This window comes from Aedes albopictus, chromosome 2, assembly GCF_035046485.1.
Source record: "Aedes albopictus strain Foshan chromosome 2, AalbF5, whole genome shotgun sequence".
NCBI classification, from domain to species: Eukaryota; Metazoa; Arthropoda; class Insecta; order Diptera; family Culicidae; genus Aedes; species Aedes albopictus.
Genome location: NC_085137.1, coordinates 348,362,693 through 348,381,325, shown reverse-complemented (window position 1 = coordinate 348,381,325; position 18,633 = coordinate 348,362,693). Strand labels below are relative to the sequence as shown.

Here is an 18,633-nt window from a genome sequence, read left to right as displayed (position 1 = left end):
CAACTTCGAACAAGTTCAACCTACGTCGTTGAACAGGACTAAAAGTAAATAAACCAAACACGAAAAAACGAAACGTCAATCAAACGTCATTTCTGACATCGAATCTAGTACATATTTTTTTCCGCATAACCCCTCGAATCCAAAACAAGTACACTGTGAATAGTCGTTAAGAAGTGAGCCATGGAAAAATCGCCAGTGTCCCGTCTGTAAATAAGTTTGTGATTAAATGTTACTTAATGTTAATGTTAAATGTCAAATTTTGATTTAAGATTTACTTTATGATATCTTTTATCTATAGGGAAAAGTTCTCTAGAGATTTTTGCAGAAATATTTAAAGAAATATCTAATAAATTTCTAAAAACAGTCAGAATTTCTATAACAATGGTTTACACACACAGCCCATCGCGATAACGAAGCTGTTTTTAAATTAAAAAAGAAATGTTGATTTTCAATTTTCATACGAAAAAGCACTGAGCCACTATGCTTTTTTAAGATTTTTAAAATTTAATTTTGATACCTAAAATCAATTTCATATAGTCGAAATTGGCAAAAATGTAAGTAACCACTAAAAAGTGACTCACTATCAGCCCTTCGAATGGTATTTACCGTATTTACTGTCCCTTTCCCATTCGTTTGTAAAGTACCGGTCCTGGTCCTAGCCCAACCCTAATAGAAAAATATGATACAACGTGCTTAACAACCCTTTCGGGATATCATCTTGATCATACAAGGAATGATACAATCATTCACCCTATCAGCAGTGAATAATACATTTTTATTAGGGAAAGTATCTAAATACCAAGGTAAGAGATTCCCGCTAATATTCACGGATTAGTGAGAAAAGGAAAAACCCGATTTAATCCACCCATGGTGAACAGAACCCTTCTTACACTTATTAAAAATATTGTTGTATTATTCGTTTTTAACAAATTTATTTTGTGTGATTGATCAAAAGTTCTAGAAAATATTGTGGATTTGGCATCTAGTGGATTGGTTTCCAAAATAGCATTAGACCATGGACTAAACTACCAGAAATGCCAGACACCTCCTAGAAACTTGTATCGGAATATTAAAAAATAGCTTACATATTCTGGAATATTGTATCTTTTGTTAACTGCCAAAAGATCTTGAATCGATTAACAAATGGATAAGAAAATCAGCGAGATACAGTTTGTCTAATATCTCTTAATCAGTCGATTAAATTAGCTCTGAAGTACTTGGTATTCATGGTTAACACTATAGATAGTAGAGTAAACATAGATCCGCGGACACCGCTGACTAAAATGTGTCAAGCGTGTAAGTAGTAATTTTCAAGAGTGCGACGTTTGAATATGACGTCATGCGTTCCGTTGATGTTGTCCAAATCGTGACGTCATGCTCGTTTGGATACAGATTTTGACAGTTCGTTTGGATACAACGGATTCATCAACACGGATCTATGTTTACTCTACTATCTATAGTTAACACCATAAAAGGACAAAAATAATATATCTACTATGCTAATCAGTTTTGGAATTAGCTAGTTAATTTGGCTGTCCAGTTCTTGCATTTTCCCCAGAATATATAAATTCAAAACTTTCATTTAACATATTGTTAGTTTTCATAGAATTCCTGTTTATTTGTAATTTGTTATTTATAATTTTATTGAAAACAATAACCACATACATTTTATATGAGGTCAGCATTATTGATTGAACATTAGACTGGTCAAAAGCTCATGCAAGATAACAAACGAATATGATAATAAAAAAAGGAATTTTTTGAAATACTCTTTGGAAGATAACTCAGTAACCAAATGTCCAATCGAAAAAAAATTACAGGGCCTTTTAAAATGATACTGTAGCTTTCATTTGGTGCTAAGAGAACCCAAATCGGTTGACAGACGGCTGAGATATTTATTATGATACACTTGGTCAAAAATCTCTCAAAAGGTTAACCTGTATTACTCCCAAGTACTCTTTGAAAGATATCTCGATAACCAAATGTCCAATCCTAATAAAATTGTATAGGGTTCTACTAGGATGTTATAGCTTTCATTTGATGCCAGGAGAACCGAAATCAGTTGACAGACGGTTGAGATATTATTATGATACACTTGGTCAAAAATCTCAAAAAGTTTAGTTGAATAAATCTTAAGTACTCTTCGAAAGATTTCTCTGTAACCAAATGTCCAATTCTAATAAAATTTATGAGCGATCTACTGGGATGTTGTAGCTTTCATTTGGCGCCAAGAGAACCCAAATCGATTGTCACACGGCTGAGATACTTAGTCTGATACACTTTGTTAAAAATCTCAAAAAGTTTAGTTGCATAACTCCTAAGTACTCTTTGAAAGATATCTCGATAACCAAATGTCCAACCGAAATAAAATTTCAGAGCGTTCTACTACGATGTTGTAGCTTTCATTTGCTGCCAAGAGAACTCAAATCGGTTGACAGACGGCTGAGATATTCATCAATATGCTAAATGTCAAAAATCTCTCAAAAAGCTAACCTATATTACTTCAAAGTACTCTTCGAAAGATATCTCGGTAACCAAATGTCCAATTGAAATAAAATTTCTGGGCGATCTACTAGGATGCTGTAGCTTTCATTTGGTCCCAAGAGAACCCAAATCGATTGACAAACGGCTGAAATATTTATTATGATACACTTGGTCAAAAATCGTAAAAAGTTTAGATGCATGACTCATAAGTACTCTTCGAGAGATATCTCGGTAACCAAACGTCCAATCGAAAAAAAAATCAATAGCGTTCTACTAGGATGTAGTAGCTTTCATTTGCTTCCAAGAGAACTCAAATCGGTTGACAGACGGCTGAGAAACGTGCGTGACTTTTTTTTGTAACGCACATACACACACACACACATACACACATACGCACATACACACACACACACACATACAGACATTTGCTCAGTTCGTCGAGCTGAGTTCGTTGGTATATGAGACTCGGCCCTCCGGGCCTCGGATCGAAAGTCGGTTTTTCGAGCGATATTTATACCCTTCTTATGGGTGTAAGAAGGGTAAAAATCTGTTGACAAACGGCTGAGAAATGTATTATGATACATTTTATCAAAAATCTCTCAAAAGCGTAAATTTCATTACTCCTTAGTACTCGTGGAAAGATATCTCGGAAACAAAATGTCCAAACGGCATAAAATTTAATAGCATACTACTTGGATGCTGTAGCTTTCATTTGATGCTGAGAGAACTCAAATCGATTGACACACGGCTGATTCATTTATTATGAAGCATTTTGTCAAAGACCTCTTAAAAAGTTAAGTTGTATTACTCCAAAGTACTCCCCGAAAGATATCTCGGTTACAAAATGTCCAATCGGAATGAAATTCAAAAGCGTTCTTCTAGGGTGCAGTAGCTTTCGTTTCGAGCCTTAAGAACCCGATTCGGTTGATAGACGGCTGAGAAATTTATGGTGATACACTTTGTCAAAAATATCTAAAATAATTAAATTGTACTACTCCCTAGCACTCTTTGAAAGATATCGCGGTAACCGAACGTCCAATCAAAAAAAAATTCAATAGCGTTCTACTAGGATGTAGTAGCTTTCGTTTGGGGCCTTAAGAACCCAAATCGGTTGATAGACGGCTGAGAAATTTATGGTGATACACTTTGTCAAAAATATCTAAAATAATTAAGTTGTACTACTCCCTAGCACTCTTTGAAAGATATCTCGGTAACCGAACGTCCAATCAAAATAAAATTCAATAGCGTTCTACTAGGATGTAGTAGCTTTCATTTGCTTCCAAGAGAACTCAAATCGGTCAACAGACGGCTGAGAACCGTGAGTGACATTTTTTTGTAACATACATACACACACACATACACACACACATACACACACACGCACATACAGACATTTGCTCAATTCGTCGAGCTGAGTTGATTGGTATATGTGACTCGGCCCTGCGGGCCTCGGATCGAAAGTCGGTTTTCCAAGCGGTATTTATACCCTTCTTATGGGTGTAAGAAGGGTAAAAAGGCTTTTCCTACATACATTCCGTGATATTTTTGCTACTAAGCTCAAATATAACAAAGAGATAGTAGCTTTTATGTACTTGATGCAATTGCATTTTTATGTATAACTAACTTGTGTAACCAAATATGATCATAAAAAATCTGTTGACAAACGGCTGAGAAATGTGTTATGATACATTTTATCAAAAATCTCTCAAAAGCGTAAATTTCATGACTCCTTAGTACTCGTGGAAAGATATCTCGGAAACAAAATGTCCAAACGGCATAAAATTTAATAGCATACTACTTGGATGCTGTAGCTTTCATTTGATGCTGAGAGAACTCAAATCGATTGACACACGGCTGATTCATTTATTATGAAGCATTTTGTCAAAGACCTCTTAAAAAGTTAAGTTGTATTACTCCAAAGTACTCCCCGAAAGATATCTCGGTTACAAAATGTCCAATCGGAATGAAATTCAAAAGCGTTCTTCTAGGGTGCAGTAGCTTTCGTTTCGAGCCTTAAGAACCCGATTCGGTTGATAGACGGCTGAGAAATTTATGGTGATACACTTTGTCAAAAATATCTAAAATAATTAAGTTGTACTACTCCCTAGCACTCTTTGAAAGATATCGCGGTAACCGAACGTCCAATCAAAAAAAATTCAATAGCGTTCTACTAGGATGTAGTAGCTTTCGTTTGGGGCCTAAAGAACCCAAATCGGTTGATAGACGGCTGAGAAATTTATGGTGATACACTTTGTCAAAAATATCTAAAATAATTAAGTTGTACTACTCCCTAGCACTCTTTGAAAGATATCTCGGTAACCGAACGTCCAATCAAAATAAAATTCAATAGCGTTCTACTAGGATGTAGTAGCTTTCATTTGCTTCCAAGAGAACTCAAATCGGTCAACAGACGGCTGAGAACCGTGAGTGACATTTTTTTGTAACATACATACACACACACATACACACACATACACACACGCACATACAGACATTTGCTCAATTCGTCGAGTTGAGTTACAGGGCCTTTTAAAATGATACTGTAGCTTTCATTTGGTGCTAAGAGAACCCAAATCGGTTGACAGACGGCTGAGATATTTATTATGATACACTTGGTCAAAAATCTCTCAAAAGGTTAACCTGTATTACTCCCAAGTACTCTTTGAAAGATATCTCGATAACCAAATGTCCAATCCTAATAAAATTGTATAGGGTTCTACTAGGATGTTATAGCTTTCATTTGATGCCAGGAGAACCGAAATCAGTTGACAGACGGTTGAGATATTATTATGATACACTTGGTCAAAAATCTCAAAAAGTTTAGTTGAATAAATCTTAAGTACTCTTCGAAAGATTTCTCTGTAACCAAATGTCCAATTCTAATAAAATTTATGAGCGATCTACTGGGATGTTGTAGCTTTCATTTGGCGCCAAGAGAACCCAAATCGATTGACACACGGCTGAGATATTTAGTATGATACACTTTGTTAAAAATCTCAAAAAGTTTAGTTGCATAACTCCTAAGTACTCTTTGAAAGATATCTCGGTAACCAAATGTCCAATCGAAATAAAATTTCAGAGCGTTCTACTACGATGTTGTAGCTTTCATTTGCTGCCAAGAGAACTCAAATCGGTTGACAGACGGCTGAGATATTCATCAATATGCTAAATGTCAAAAATCTCTCAAAAAGCTAACCTATATTACTTCAAAGTACTCTTCGAAAGATATCTCGGTAACCAAATGTCCAATTGAAATAAAATTTCTGGGCGATCTACTAGGATGCTGTAGCTTTAATTTGGTCCCAAGAGAACCCAAATCGATTAACAAACGGCTGAAATATTTATTATGATACAATTGGTCAAAAATCGTAAAAAGTTTAGATGCATGACTCATAAGTACTCTTCGAGAGATATCTCGGTAACCAAACGTCCAATCGAAAAAAAATTCAATAGCGTTCTACTAGGATGTAGTAGCTTTCATTTGCTTCCAAGAGAACTCAAATCGGTTGACAGACGGCTGAGAAACGTGCGTGACTTTTTTTTGTAACGCACATACACACACACACACACATACACACATACACACATACACACACACACATACAGACATTTGCTCAGTTCGTCGAGCTGAGTTCGTTGGTATATGAGACTCGGCCCTCCGGGCCTCGGATCGAAAGTCGGTTTTTCGAGCGATATTTATACCCTTCTTATGGGTGTAAGAAGGGTAAAAAGCAAAAAATAGTTATGAAGTTTGCGCTGATTTGTATGGGCACATCACTATTTAGCAAACTTTCTTAAGAAATTAAGCACTCCCATCTTAGAAGCTACCCAAGTAACCACGAAGCCGTATATAAGTGCATCAATTTTGCCATCAATTCATATTTAAAATTGTGTATATAATGCTGCATTACTTTAAACACCTCATTAAAGCAATATTAAAGTCGAAAAGGGCCCCACTAAAATCAAGTTAGTGCCACATATTGCAGCACGCTGACAGCCATTGCTAAAGTAACATAAATGCATGTGCTGTACATTTGCATTTGCACATGCTTAATACGTGCAACACGAAAAACCAAAACAAAAAACTATTTTTAGCACCGTTTCGTTATCGGCGGTACTGATGCCCCCACACATGCTGTTTTAACCATTATTTTTTGTCGCCCGGTCGGGAGTCGAACCAGAAGTGTTGAAGACCGCTAGATGAGTTCCATCGCGCTGGCGCCCTGGACCGTTTCTGCTGCAGTGATAACAACAGATTTTTCATTAACTAAAAGGAAACTGATCTTCTGTCTCAATCATTGCAGTAGAAGCCAAAACGAATGACATAGTGAATAGAATACAGTAATTTATCACATTCTGATAAATTAATGATAAATACATAATGCATTTTAGAAGATATTTAATCAATAAGAAAATTAAAACGTCGATTAAAACACCCTTCGCATGCTGCTCATATGCTAATTGTGATAGCAGCCTACAGAAAAAAAAGGTCATCTCTAAAAAGGTTTTGCTGTCGTCGATCGGTGGCTCAAATGAGGATTAAATTGGTCGGGAGTCGAACCAGAAATGTTGAATACTGATGGAGTTGACCGTAAAGTTGTTCAATCTTCTTGATTTGATTTGTTTACCAAAGTTGAGTCAAGCTTTTATAATTGTATTGTTAGAGCAAACTTTGCTAGTTTGTACATTGCATTTATTCAGTCTTTGCAGTGTTGAATTATTGAATTATCTTATATCACCTTTTAATGAGCCCTAATGTAAAGAAAAATGCAATGCATCATTACATTGATAATGCCAATCTAAAGGATTATTGCATGACAAGTGTGGAATAACTGCATTTCGCATTGCAGATGTTGATATTCAGTCTAATTCGTGCAATGATATAATGCTTGTGGTTACTTGGGTATTATTTAATTGCATCTGACTGGATTAAATGTGACCTGCATGCAATAAAACAGAAAATATCGCCATTTGAAAATCGGTAACAAATTTTTTTTAATTGATTCTAAACATATTTTTTCAGCATTTAGAAACATCCAAACTAACAAAACTTCACAAACTTTGCTGAAATAATGACATTTTAGTGTAAAAACACCAACTTTTCATAACTAACGCAGATGTGTTGGTGAGTCTCATTTTTGACATTTACGGGAATCTCTTACCTTGGTACATATTTATATACTTTGGTCCTAGCCGTGCAAACTCGAATGAATAGGGCAGTGCATGAAATTCACCCTCATTCTTGTTTTCGATCGAATCCACTTTCGAACGAAAATCGTTCGCATTCCCGTTTACGCCAGCAAAATCAAATGGCCTACTGATTCGATCGAACCAAAAACGTTCGAAAGTGGATACGTCCGTAAACGAGAATGAGGGTGATTATCTCCTTCTCTTTCACTCTTACAGAAATTTTGTAAACAACAAGGCCACGAAACGTCAAAATCCCATACAAAATCAAAACAGTGCAGTGCCCTATAACGGTAGTGTTTGTGCAAGGAGAATACATTTTACTAAGGTGGCGCAGATAAACATTGCAAACCACTGGTTGTCTCTTCCATTCTTCTGGTGTTCTTATAGAACTGAAATAGTGACGTCACTATTTTAATTGCATAAGAACACCAGAAGAGTGAAAGAGACAACCAGTGGTTTGCAATGTTTATCTGCGCCACCTTAGTAAAATGTATTCTCCTTGGTTTTGTGTTGCTGGCGTGTTGACCACCGAAAGGCGTAGTAAAAGTGTGTTTGTGTTGGTCCGACCGGACAAAACGGTGCGGTGTGATACGTAATGTTTACGTTTTTTTGTGGAATACTAACAGTGATTTTAACGTGATTTTTTCAAGTTAAATGCTGCTTTAGTGGATCCCTGATAAGTTTCTACGCTAAATTCAAGTGAGCTGCATTGATTTACTTACAGTTTCGTCGCAAAAAAGTGGTAAGCTATCCTTTTATTCTGAACAAAACCTTCCGCCGATTTTTCATTCGCAATCACATTCAGCTGACTTGGGCTAACTTCACCGCACACGTCAGGTCCGCCTCGCGGGGTCCGCGAACCGGACTGAGGGTGCGTTTAGTTCTTCTTGCATGCGTCTTTGACAGAAAGCCAGCACTGCATTAAACTTTCAAATCCATAACAAAACATTATAAATAAGAGTTTATTTCCCTGTTCTGGTGTAAAAAAGCCAGTTTTTTTAGCTTCCCTAATTACACCATGGCATTGCCATCTCACAGGTTCGTATTACCTTAACATTTAGTCCAAATTCTTCGAATTAACCATAAGCTTCCATTTAGCGCACCCCACCCGAACCCAATCGAAATAATCGCCATAAAGGACATCTACCCCGGCCTGAAGAACATCAACGTAATCTTCATCGTACTGGACGTCGGTCCGGTAACGCTGACGAAGGAAAACCGGGAGGTGCGTACCTTCAAAGTCGCCGACCAGAGTGCCGCCATCAACGTGTCCGTGTGGGATGAACCGGGCAAGCTGCTGATGCCGGGCGATATCGTGCGACTGACCAAAGGCTACGCGGCCATTTGGCGCCAATGTTTGACCTTATACTCGGGCAAGAATGGGGAAATCCACCGGTTGGGTGATTTCTGCTTCACCTTCAATGAAATGATCAACATGAGCGACCCGAATCCGAATCTGGGCGCGGGGAATGCCCCTATTCACGGGAATGGTGCAGCAACGGGCAATCCTGCCGGAGGTAAAGTGGGAGGACGACAGCCGGCACCTAGCGAGACTGGAGCTCCGCAAGTGACGGGCGGAGGCGCGGGAGGCGTAAAAGCTGGCCAAACGGCGGCCGGTCGGTTTGGATCCGGTGCAGCTGAGCAGAGTAAATCATCGCCTAAGAATGCCCCAAGGACGGGCCGTAGTGGACAAGCAAAAGCGGGTGGAGCGAAGAACGAAAGGAGATAATAAACTATGCTAACGATGACAGTTGTTTGTATAAGCTTGATATAAATCTTTCATATAGTGCATTCATTCCTAAGGATATGTTACTTTTATTTGTCGAGCTATGGTCTTAGTATATTTTTTACTGGCTAACGCTAAACTGAATAAAAACTAATACTTATATTAACTTAACCCTTCAGCATAGTATTGCATAGGATGAATAATCATTATTATCTTATTATAAATCAATTAAATTTTGTGATTTCCGAATATTTTCAAACTTCAAAAGATATGCACATGTGCATGTTGACTAAGTTCACCAAAAATATTGGTAATCCTACTATATAGGGCTTGCATAGAAGTTTCTGTTCATACTTAAAGGCCCAGGTACAATGGGGAGCGGCGCTGCAGCGCGCCTATTGCGGCACGATACAAAAATGCACCAACATGAATTTGAATAATTCTGGTAGGTTCCTGAATGGGTACTTCTGAGATAGTAACTGAATCCTTCTGGAGTGATTCTAGAATCCTTCATGGAACGTACCCAGGAACCTTCTCTGAATCATTTTGGAATGATTCATACGGATTCTAGAATCTTCTCAGGGTTCAGGCATCATACCATTAAGGTTAAAGTTTTTCAAACTGTTTAAGCCACCTCTCGTTGTGGAACAGCAGGACGGTGGTCACTAACCTGAAAGCTCGCCTTCCAAATTTCCTGCTTTTCTTCTGGTTATTGCGCCAAAGTCACTTAATCACTCATGTTGAATTTAAAAATAACACATTAGTTTTAACATTTATTCAATGATTTGTTCACTAATTTAACTCTGCCCAAGGAACAATCACTCATTTAACCAACATTGCAATGACATTTTTATTCCACATTTGATTGAACTACAGTTTAACATTATTTCATAACAGCTTGTAATCAGGCGTTGTTCAAACAAAAGTGGAGAATTTATTCAGCAATCTTTTCTGCAAGCGCGATACAGGCTTTACAATCGGAAGTAATCTGTGTTATATCAGCCTCATATTAAACTTGTATTCAGCTATAATAACCTGCTGCGAAAACAAAAACAAATCGAAGTGCGAGGTGCAATTATGGTCCAATCATGTTTATTTGTCGCATCTAAACACATTTATAACACACCAGCTCTTCTAAAAATTTCTCAACTTGGGATTTGAACTCGTGATCTTCCAATCACCCGTCGCATGCCTTGCCGACTACGCCATCCTGGAATTGGTAAGTTGCTCGCTAAGAGTGAAACACCTTCACAAAGCTGTGAAAGATCAATATTCAGATTTATGGAAGGTTGTAATTATTTATTTAAAAAAAGTTGTGAAGATGACTACAACTTTGAAATTGCTACGAAAATTGGCAAGTGTTTCGAATATTTTGCATTGGGGTGCAACAAATATCAAAACATATTTAATAATGAGGAACGTTCCAGTACTGCTCCATTATAACCATTTTGATCTGTTGTTCAATCGAAAAGTGACAATCGAACAAATAAATCATAAATTCGTTTATAAAGCTTACTGTTAAACCATTTTTGAACGTTTCCACAATAGCTGAAGTATTAAACATCAAAAGCATTTGTTCAACTTATGTAGACCACAATAATCAGCTATCGGAAACTGTGGAACATAAGCTTTTTAACGCGTAGAAGAAAGCTCTTCTTCCACTTATATTAAAGCTAGTAAGGCCAAATCGAACAAACAAAAATTGCTGACGCTTATTAAGCTTATAATTAAATTGCTGTTCACATACGTGCCCAATGTTGCATTTGGGCTTATTTCCAATGTAAATAGCATCATTTCAGCTTATTATTCAGCATTTGGTTTTGTTCAGCTGCGAATGTTATAAACCAGCAATAGTTCAACATTTATGCTTATTTATGATTTCGAATTGTTCCTTGGGTGGATTTACAATTACTTTTACTATTAACATTAATTTGAAGATGTATTTACTAATTTCGCTCTGCAGAGTGAAATCCATGGATTTTCAATTAAATTTGATTTTCAGTTTTAAAAGTTCAGAGCGTTCAATTCCACACGTGCTCGCAGGTGGAAAATTTTCACGAATTTTAATTTCAATCGGCGCTGCGATCGCTATGTGATGAGTTGCACCCTGTTGGCATGGTAAACCACGTGCGACGTCGGGACGCCAATGATACCCGACCAAAAATGCTTACTTGGTGGTACTATATGTGGTACTGTTGGCGAAATTCTCCGGGCCCGAAGGCGATCTGATGGGTTGTAGCAGCACCAAGAGTAGCACGATCTTACCGGCGCTGCGCATAAACTACGTAGACTCAATTTTGGCAATCTCAGACCCCCCCCCCCCCCCGCTCCCTCCTCGTAGACTTTAGTCCACACAAAATTTTCAAAATTGGTATGGACCGTAGACTTTGGCCAGCCTCCCCAAACCCACCTACGTTGTTTATGGCCTGTTGATAAACCGTAATCACTATTTTACGTATGTGGTACCTCTGTGGTAAGTAAGTAACGAGAAGGCCTCTCACAAACTACTCCTAGGAAAATTTGATGACCTAAGTGAAGTCATACCTCGACTTCAGAGAACCATAGATGGAATACAATAGACCATTCCCGTCTGACCTAACCCCCCTTTTTCATATTTTTTTTCGAAAGCCACGTGTTTGTTATGACTATTACCGTTTTTAGATTTTTTTTATATCAACTCCTGATTTTCATACAAATTTTTAAAAACTGGGAAATTCACCACATTTTGAAATTAAAATCACCATGCGAAGTAGTTTTTTGCAGTTTTCGGCAACCCTGGAATGGTGAACTTTTTTTTCACCTCAGAAAAAGAGCAACGTCTGGGAGCCCTTTTCTTGTTTACATTCGGAAATGTCAAACTCTCCACTTCTCGGCACAATCAGTTTCATCAGGAACAGGAGCAGCAGCAACGGATCGGATAATCGATCGGATTTCAACCGGACTTCGCTTTACGGACTTGGACATATGGTCGGTGCTACCAGTCCAAACAGTGACTTGACGTTGATCAGTCACAACGAGAAGAAGAAGAAGAAGAAGAAGAAGCTTTACGGACTTCTAGACCAACATTTGAAAAGGGCGGAAGAGCCAAAATGTAAACAAATCACTTTTCAGCATAATTTGATGAAACAACTCATAAACATATGATTTTTCCTGACGCTAGCTCAAAAATGAGTTTCCACTTCTGGAAAACAATAATTTAAATAAAGGCGGATTACCACATCTGATTTTGATCATTTCATTTGGTTGTTCCGCCAATGATCTTGCGCCTTTGAAAAAAGCACAAAAATGCACAAAATTGTTAACACTGTTGAATAAACAGTCGAGAACAGCATCTCGCCATTCATATTTATCAAATTTACACAAAATTTTTACTCCCACTTTTGATTAAAGTCGCCCCTAACTACTTACACCGTTATTGAAAAGCCTTCGTCATTACGTCGTGCTTCGGCGCCCATCAAAATGTCTGAGTGGAAATCCGCCGCGCACTTATTGCTCTTGTTGCGCACGGATGGTTCTTACGCCCAAGATCAAATCGTGCGTTTTTCATCGTAAAATTCAATAAAGTCGCTGACTGACTGCAATAAGTGGCGATAATATGGCTTCAATGTCTATTCAGGATATATTTTTCTCCAAAGGACCCAGATTTGGATGATATGCAGTTGGTAAAGCTTCAGTGATAAAAATGTTAGCTAATGGTCTCAAATCTATTGACCGGCATAGGTCACAGCAGGTAGATTCAGCAAAAGGTGATATTGGGAACCAGGCCCGTGCACAGAAAAGGCGACAAGGGAGGGGTTTTACCCAATTTTAGCAAAGGGTGGAGGAGGCCTTGTGTATAGAGTATCGGCAACGGGAGGAGTTTAACCTCTAAAACCCATCCGTTGTGCACGGGCTTGTTGGGAACATAATATGCTGCCTACGCTTCCCCATCGGTTTTGTAGCTATATTTTTTTTCAACGCGCATTATGGACAATGGCAGGGACAACTCCCTACTTTGCTGTACGATACTAGATAAACTGTAAAGAGTTGTTGTTCGTAGATAAGAGCTAGAATATAGATTTTAATCGAAATCTGATTGCCATTGCATTTTACTCATTGTTTTTTACCACTCATCGTAGGCAACGTCAAGAGAAAATTTGCTTCCTCCTCCATTGTCCAATGTCAGATAATCTTCAATTAATTACTTTTAGTTAAAAAAGCTTCAAAATCAATTTATTGCAGTGGACTAGGTTCAAAATCTATTGCATTCCACTAATTTCGATACAAAATTTCTTCGGGCGTAACAACAAAAGCGATCGATTCTAGGTAATATTGACCAGGCGTAATTCCAGTGCTGGCGACCAAGTGGCGTAGCATCACAGAGAACAGACATCCAAGTCCAGTTCCGAAACTGTGTAAGGAATTTAACGGCCATTTGAAATCGGCAACACAAGTGGCAATCGCGTGGCGCTGCAATCGGTTAATTTCCCATACTAATTTAATTCACCACTTGAAATGTTTCAATTCACCACTGACTGTGGCAATATGGTGTATGGTGGCGTTAGTGCTTCATCGTGTATTGGTTTGCAACCTTACTCAAGTAAAGATTCAAATCCTTACACAACTTTCCAAATGAAATTTGTTCTAGCCTGGATGTCTGTTCTCTGTGGTAGCATGTCGGGCGTAATGACCAATGAGTTTTTATTTGGGCGTAATTTTCATTTCATTCATTTTCTTCAAGGAAAAACGCTTGTTTGTACTTTTTGACATAAAATCACCAAGAGGATAGTATTTTCTTCTAAAACAACGAAAAAGATTGAGTGCACACGCACAAAGTGTTAAATAGGAATTAGTTCTAGATTGTGAAACTTTGCAAGCGTTTTTCTCGATTCTAACATTTTGGATATCCGCCCTTTTCACATGTTGGTCTAGACTAGACCAACATTTGAAAAGGGCGGAAGAGCCAAAATGTAAACAAATCACTTTTCAGCATAATTTGATGAAACAACTCATAAACATATGATTTTTCCTGACGCTAGCTCAAAAATGAGTTTCCACTTCTGGAAAACAATAATTTAAATAAAGGCGGATTACCACATCTGATTTTGATCATTTCATTTGGTTGTTCCGCCAATGATCTTGCGCCTTTGAAAAAAGCACAAAAATGCACAAAATTGTTAACACTGTTGAATAAACAGTCGAGAACAGCATCTCGCCATTCATATTTATCAAATTTACACAAAATTTTTACTCCCACTTTTGATTAAAGTCGCCCCTAACTACTTACACCGTTATTGAAAAGCCTTCGTCATTACGTCGTGCTTCGGCGCCCATCAAAATGTCTGAGTGGAAATCCGCCGCGCACTTATTGCTCTTGTTGCGCACGGATGGTTCTTACGCCCAAGATCAAATCGTGCGTTTTTCATCGTAAAATTCAATAAAGTCGCTGACTGACTGCAATAAGTGGCGATAATATGGCTTCAATGTCTATTCAGGATATATTTTTCTCCAAAGGACCCAGATTTGGATGATATGCAGTTGGTAAAGCTTCAGTGATAAAAATGTTAGCTAATGGTCTCAAATCTATTGACCGGCATAGGTCACAGCAGGTAGATTCAGCAAAAGGTGATATTGGGAACCAGGCCCGTGCACAGAAAAGGCGACAAGGGAGGGGTTTTACCCAATTTTAGCAAAGGGTGGAGGAGGCCTTGTGTATAGAGTATCGGCAACGGGAGGAGTTTAACCTCTAAAACCCATCCGTTGTGCACGGGCTTGTTGGGAACATAATATGCTGCCTACGCTTCCCCATCGGTTTTGTAGCTATATTTTTTTTCAACGCGCATTATGGACAATGGCAGGGACAACTCCCTACTTTGCTGTACGATACTAGATAAACTGTAAAGAGTTGTTGTTCGTAGATAAGAGCTAGAATATAGATTTTAATCGAAATCTGATTGCCATTGCATTTTACTCATTGTTTTTTTACCACTCATCGTAGGCAACGTCAAGAGAAAATTTGCTTCCTCCTCCATTGTCCAATGTCAGATAATCTTCAATTAATTACTTTTAGTTAAAAAAGCTTCAAAATCAATTTATTGCAGTGGACTAGGTTCAAAATCTATTGCATTCCACTAATTTCGATACAAAATTTCTTCGGGCGTAACAACAAAAGCGATCGATTCTAGGTAATATTGACCAGGCGTAATTCCAGTGCTGGCGACCAAGTGGCGTAGCATGTCGGGCGTAATGACCAATGAGTTTTTATTTGGGCGTAATTTTCATTTCATTCATTTTCTTCAAGGAAAAACGCTTGTTTGTACTTTTTGACATAAAATCACCAAGAGGATAGTATTTTCTTCTAAAACAACGAAAAAGATTGAGTGCACACGCACAAAGTGTTAAATAGGAATTAGTTCTAGATTGTGAAACTTTGCAAGCGTTTTTCTCGATTCTAACATTTTGGATATCCGCCCTTTTCACATGTTGGTCTAGACTAGACCAACATTTGAAAAGGGCGGAAGAGCCAAAATGTAAACAAATCACTTTTCAGCATAATTTGATGAAACAACTCATAAACATATGATTTTTCCTGACGCTAGCTCAAAAATGAGTTTCCACTTCTGGAAAACAATAATTTAAATAAAGGCGGATTACCACATCTGATTTTGATCATTTCATTTGGTTGTTCCGCCAATGATCTTGCGCCTTTGAAAAAAGCACAAAAATGCACAAAATTGTTAACACTGTTGAATAAACAGTCGAGAACAGCATCTCGCCATTCATATTTATCAAATTTACACAAAATTTTTACTCCCACTTTTGATTAAAGTCGCCCCTAACTACTTACACCGTTATTGAAAAGCCTTCGTCATTACGTCGTGCTTCGGCGCCCATCAAAATGTCTGAGTGGAAATCCGCCGCGCACTTATTGCTCTTGTTGCGCACGGATGGTTCTTACGCCCAAGATCAAATCGTGCGTTTTTCATCGTAAAATTCAATAAAGTCGCTGACTGACTGCAATAAGTGGCGATAATATGGCTTCAATGTCTATTCAGGATATATTTTTCTCCAAAGGACCCAGATTTGGATGATATGCAGTTGGTAAAGCTTCAGTGATAAAAATGTTAGCTAATGGTCTCAAATCTATTGACCGGCATAGGTCACAGCAGGTAGATTCAGCAAAAGGTGATATTGGGAACCAGGCCCGTGCACAGAAAAGGCGACAAGGGAGGGGTTTTACCCAATTTTAGCAAAGGGTGGAGGAGGCCTTGTGTATAGAGTATCGGCAACGGGAGGAGTTTAACCTCTAAAACCCATCCGTTGTGCACGGGCTTGTTGGGAACATAATATGCTGCCTACGCTTCCCCATCGGTTTTGTAGCTATATTTTTTTTCAACGCGCATTATGGACAATGGCAGGGACAACTCCCTACTTTGCTGTACGATACTAGATAAACTGTAAAGAGTTGTTGTTCGTAGATAAGAGCTAGAATATAGATTTTAATCGAAATCTGATTGCCATTGCATTTTACTCATTGTTTTTTTACCACTCATCGTAGGCAACGTCAAGAGAAAATTTGCTTCCTCCTCCATTGTCCAATGTCAGATAATCTTCAATTAATTACTTTTAGTTAAAAAAGCTTCAAAATCAATTTATTGCAGTGGACTAGGTTCAAAATCTATTGCATTCCACTAATTTCGATACAAAATTTCTTCGGGCGTAACAACAAAAGCGATCGATTCTAGGTAATATTGACCAGGCGTAATTCCAGTGCTGGCGACCAAGTGGCGTAGCATGTCGGGCGTAATGACCAATGAGTTTTTATTTGGGCGTAATTTTCATTTCATTCATTTTCTTCAAGGAAAAACGCTTGTTTGTACTTTTTGACATAAAATCACCAAGAGGATAGTATTTTCTTCTAAAACAACGAAAAAGATTGAGTGCACACGCACAAAGTGTTAAATAGGAATTAGTTCTAGATTGTGAAACTTTGCAAGCGTTTTTCTCGATTCTAACATTTTGGATATCCGCCCTTTTCACATGTTGGTCTAGACTTCACGGGTGTTCAGTATGGAATTGGTGGTCGTGGACAAGGCAAAAGATCACGACGCTCATACGAATGAATGGCTACCTCTAGGTAGCACGAATCAAAACTCGCAGCTGCTGGAATTGTCAATGTGCCCGGACCGAACTCTAGATGTGCTGGAAGTTAAATACCGTTTCCAACTTTTCTCCTCCCGTAAATACCACCAGCGAATGCCTTTCGTATTTATACTGCAGCTCGTTTAGAAAAGCTCTAGCCATTCCGGAACCGTTGCTGCAACGTGATGGACCAACTGCGGCTTACGTGCCTGGAAACTTCATATTCGGACGGAAACCTCCACAAGTATGGATCCAGGGTTGCTACTGCTTCCGAGTCCAAATCACAACCGTATGGATGTTCTTTGTTTAGGCTGTGGAATCGATTCTCGTCTCAATTAAACGAATAATTATTCATTGGGTACAGGATGTTCTGTGTTTTGTCTGTTGTTTAGTATTAACCGTTCAAGAAAAAAGAGAGCGGTAATGTAATGGTACAACATCGCTAACTCTGCTCGTACCTTTAATCGTTCTGGTGTCTTGAAATGCTGCGCCGAAAACCCCAAAACGTTTTGCCGTACTGGCGGATTTACACAAGCGTTTGCGATTAATATGTTTTTCTGTATGTGGAGCGTGTCTATTGTGATGGGACTTGGGGATGGGATTAGGCCGAGACTGGGATCCCTATTTTACTACGAATTTGACTAAACTATTACAGAAGACCTGTAGCGCACCACCTTGCAGTTGTGGGAGGACATGGTGAACCTATTTTACTACGATTTTGACTACACTATTAGAGAAGACCTGTAGAGCATCACCTTGCAGTTCTGGGAGGACATGGTGAACCCATTTAACGACGAATTTGACTTAATTATTAGATAAGACCTGCATAGCATCACCTTGCGGTTGTGGGAAGACATGGTGAACCTATTTTACTAAATTATTAAAGAAGACCTTCATAGCATCGCCTTGCAGTTCTGGGAGGACATGGTGAACCCATTTTAAGACGATTTTTTCTTAATTATTAGATAAGACCTGCATAAGTATCACCTTGCAGTTGTGGGAGGACCTGTAGAGCATCACCTTGCAGCCCTGGGTGGACATGGTGAACCCATTTAACGACGAATTTGACTTAATTATTAGGTAAGACCTGCATAGCATCACCTTGCGGCTGT

At 38.4% G+C, this 18,633-nt stretch overlaps 2 protein-coding genes across 2 annotated transcripts in view; one reads left to right on the top strand and one right to left on the bottom strand.

The window, feature by feature from the left end:
* Nucleotides 1-8,526, bottom strand: part of LOC115263203 (ubiquinone biosynthesis protein COQ4 homolog, mitochondrial) — a 49,845-nt gene extending 41,319 nt beyond the window's left edge. Inside the window, exon 1 of the mRNA XM_029866183.2 lies at nucleotides 8,397-8,526. The gene's annotated coding sequence lies outside the window, so the exon portion shown is untranslated. The remainder of the gene's footprint in view (nucleotides 1-8,396) is intronic.
* A 31-nt stretch (nucleotides 8,527-8,557) lies between these two features.
* LOC115263208 (SOSS complex subunit B homolog) lies at nucleotides 8,558-9,476 on the top strand. The gene is made up of 2 exons (XM_029866192.2): nucleotides 8,558-8,712; nucleotides 8,773-9,476. Exons 1-2 carry the CDS (start codon nucleotides 8,693-8,695, stop codon nucleotides 9,401-9,403), a joined length of 651 nt encoding a protein of 216 aa, XP_029722052.2. The 5' UTR covers nucleotides 8,558-8,692; the 3' UTR covers nucleotides 9,404-9,476.
* Nucleotides 9,477-18,633: the final 9,157 nt, after the last annotated feature.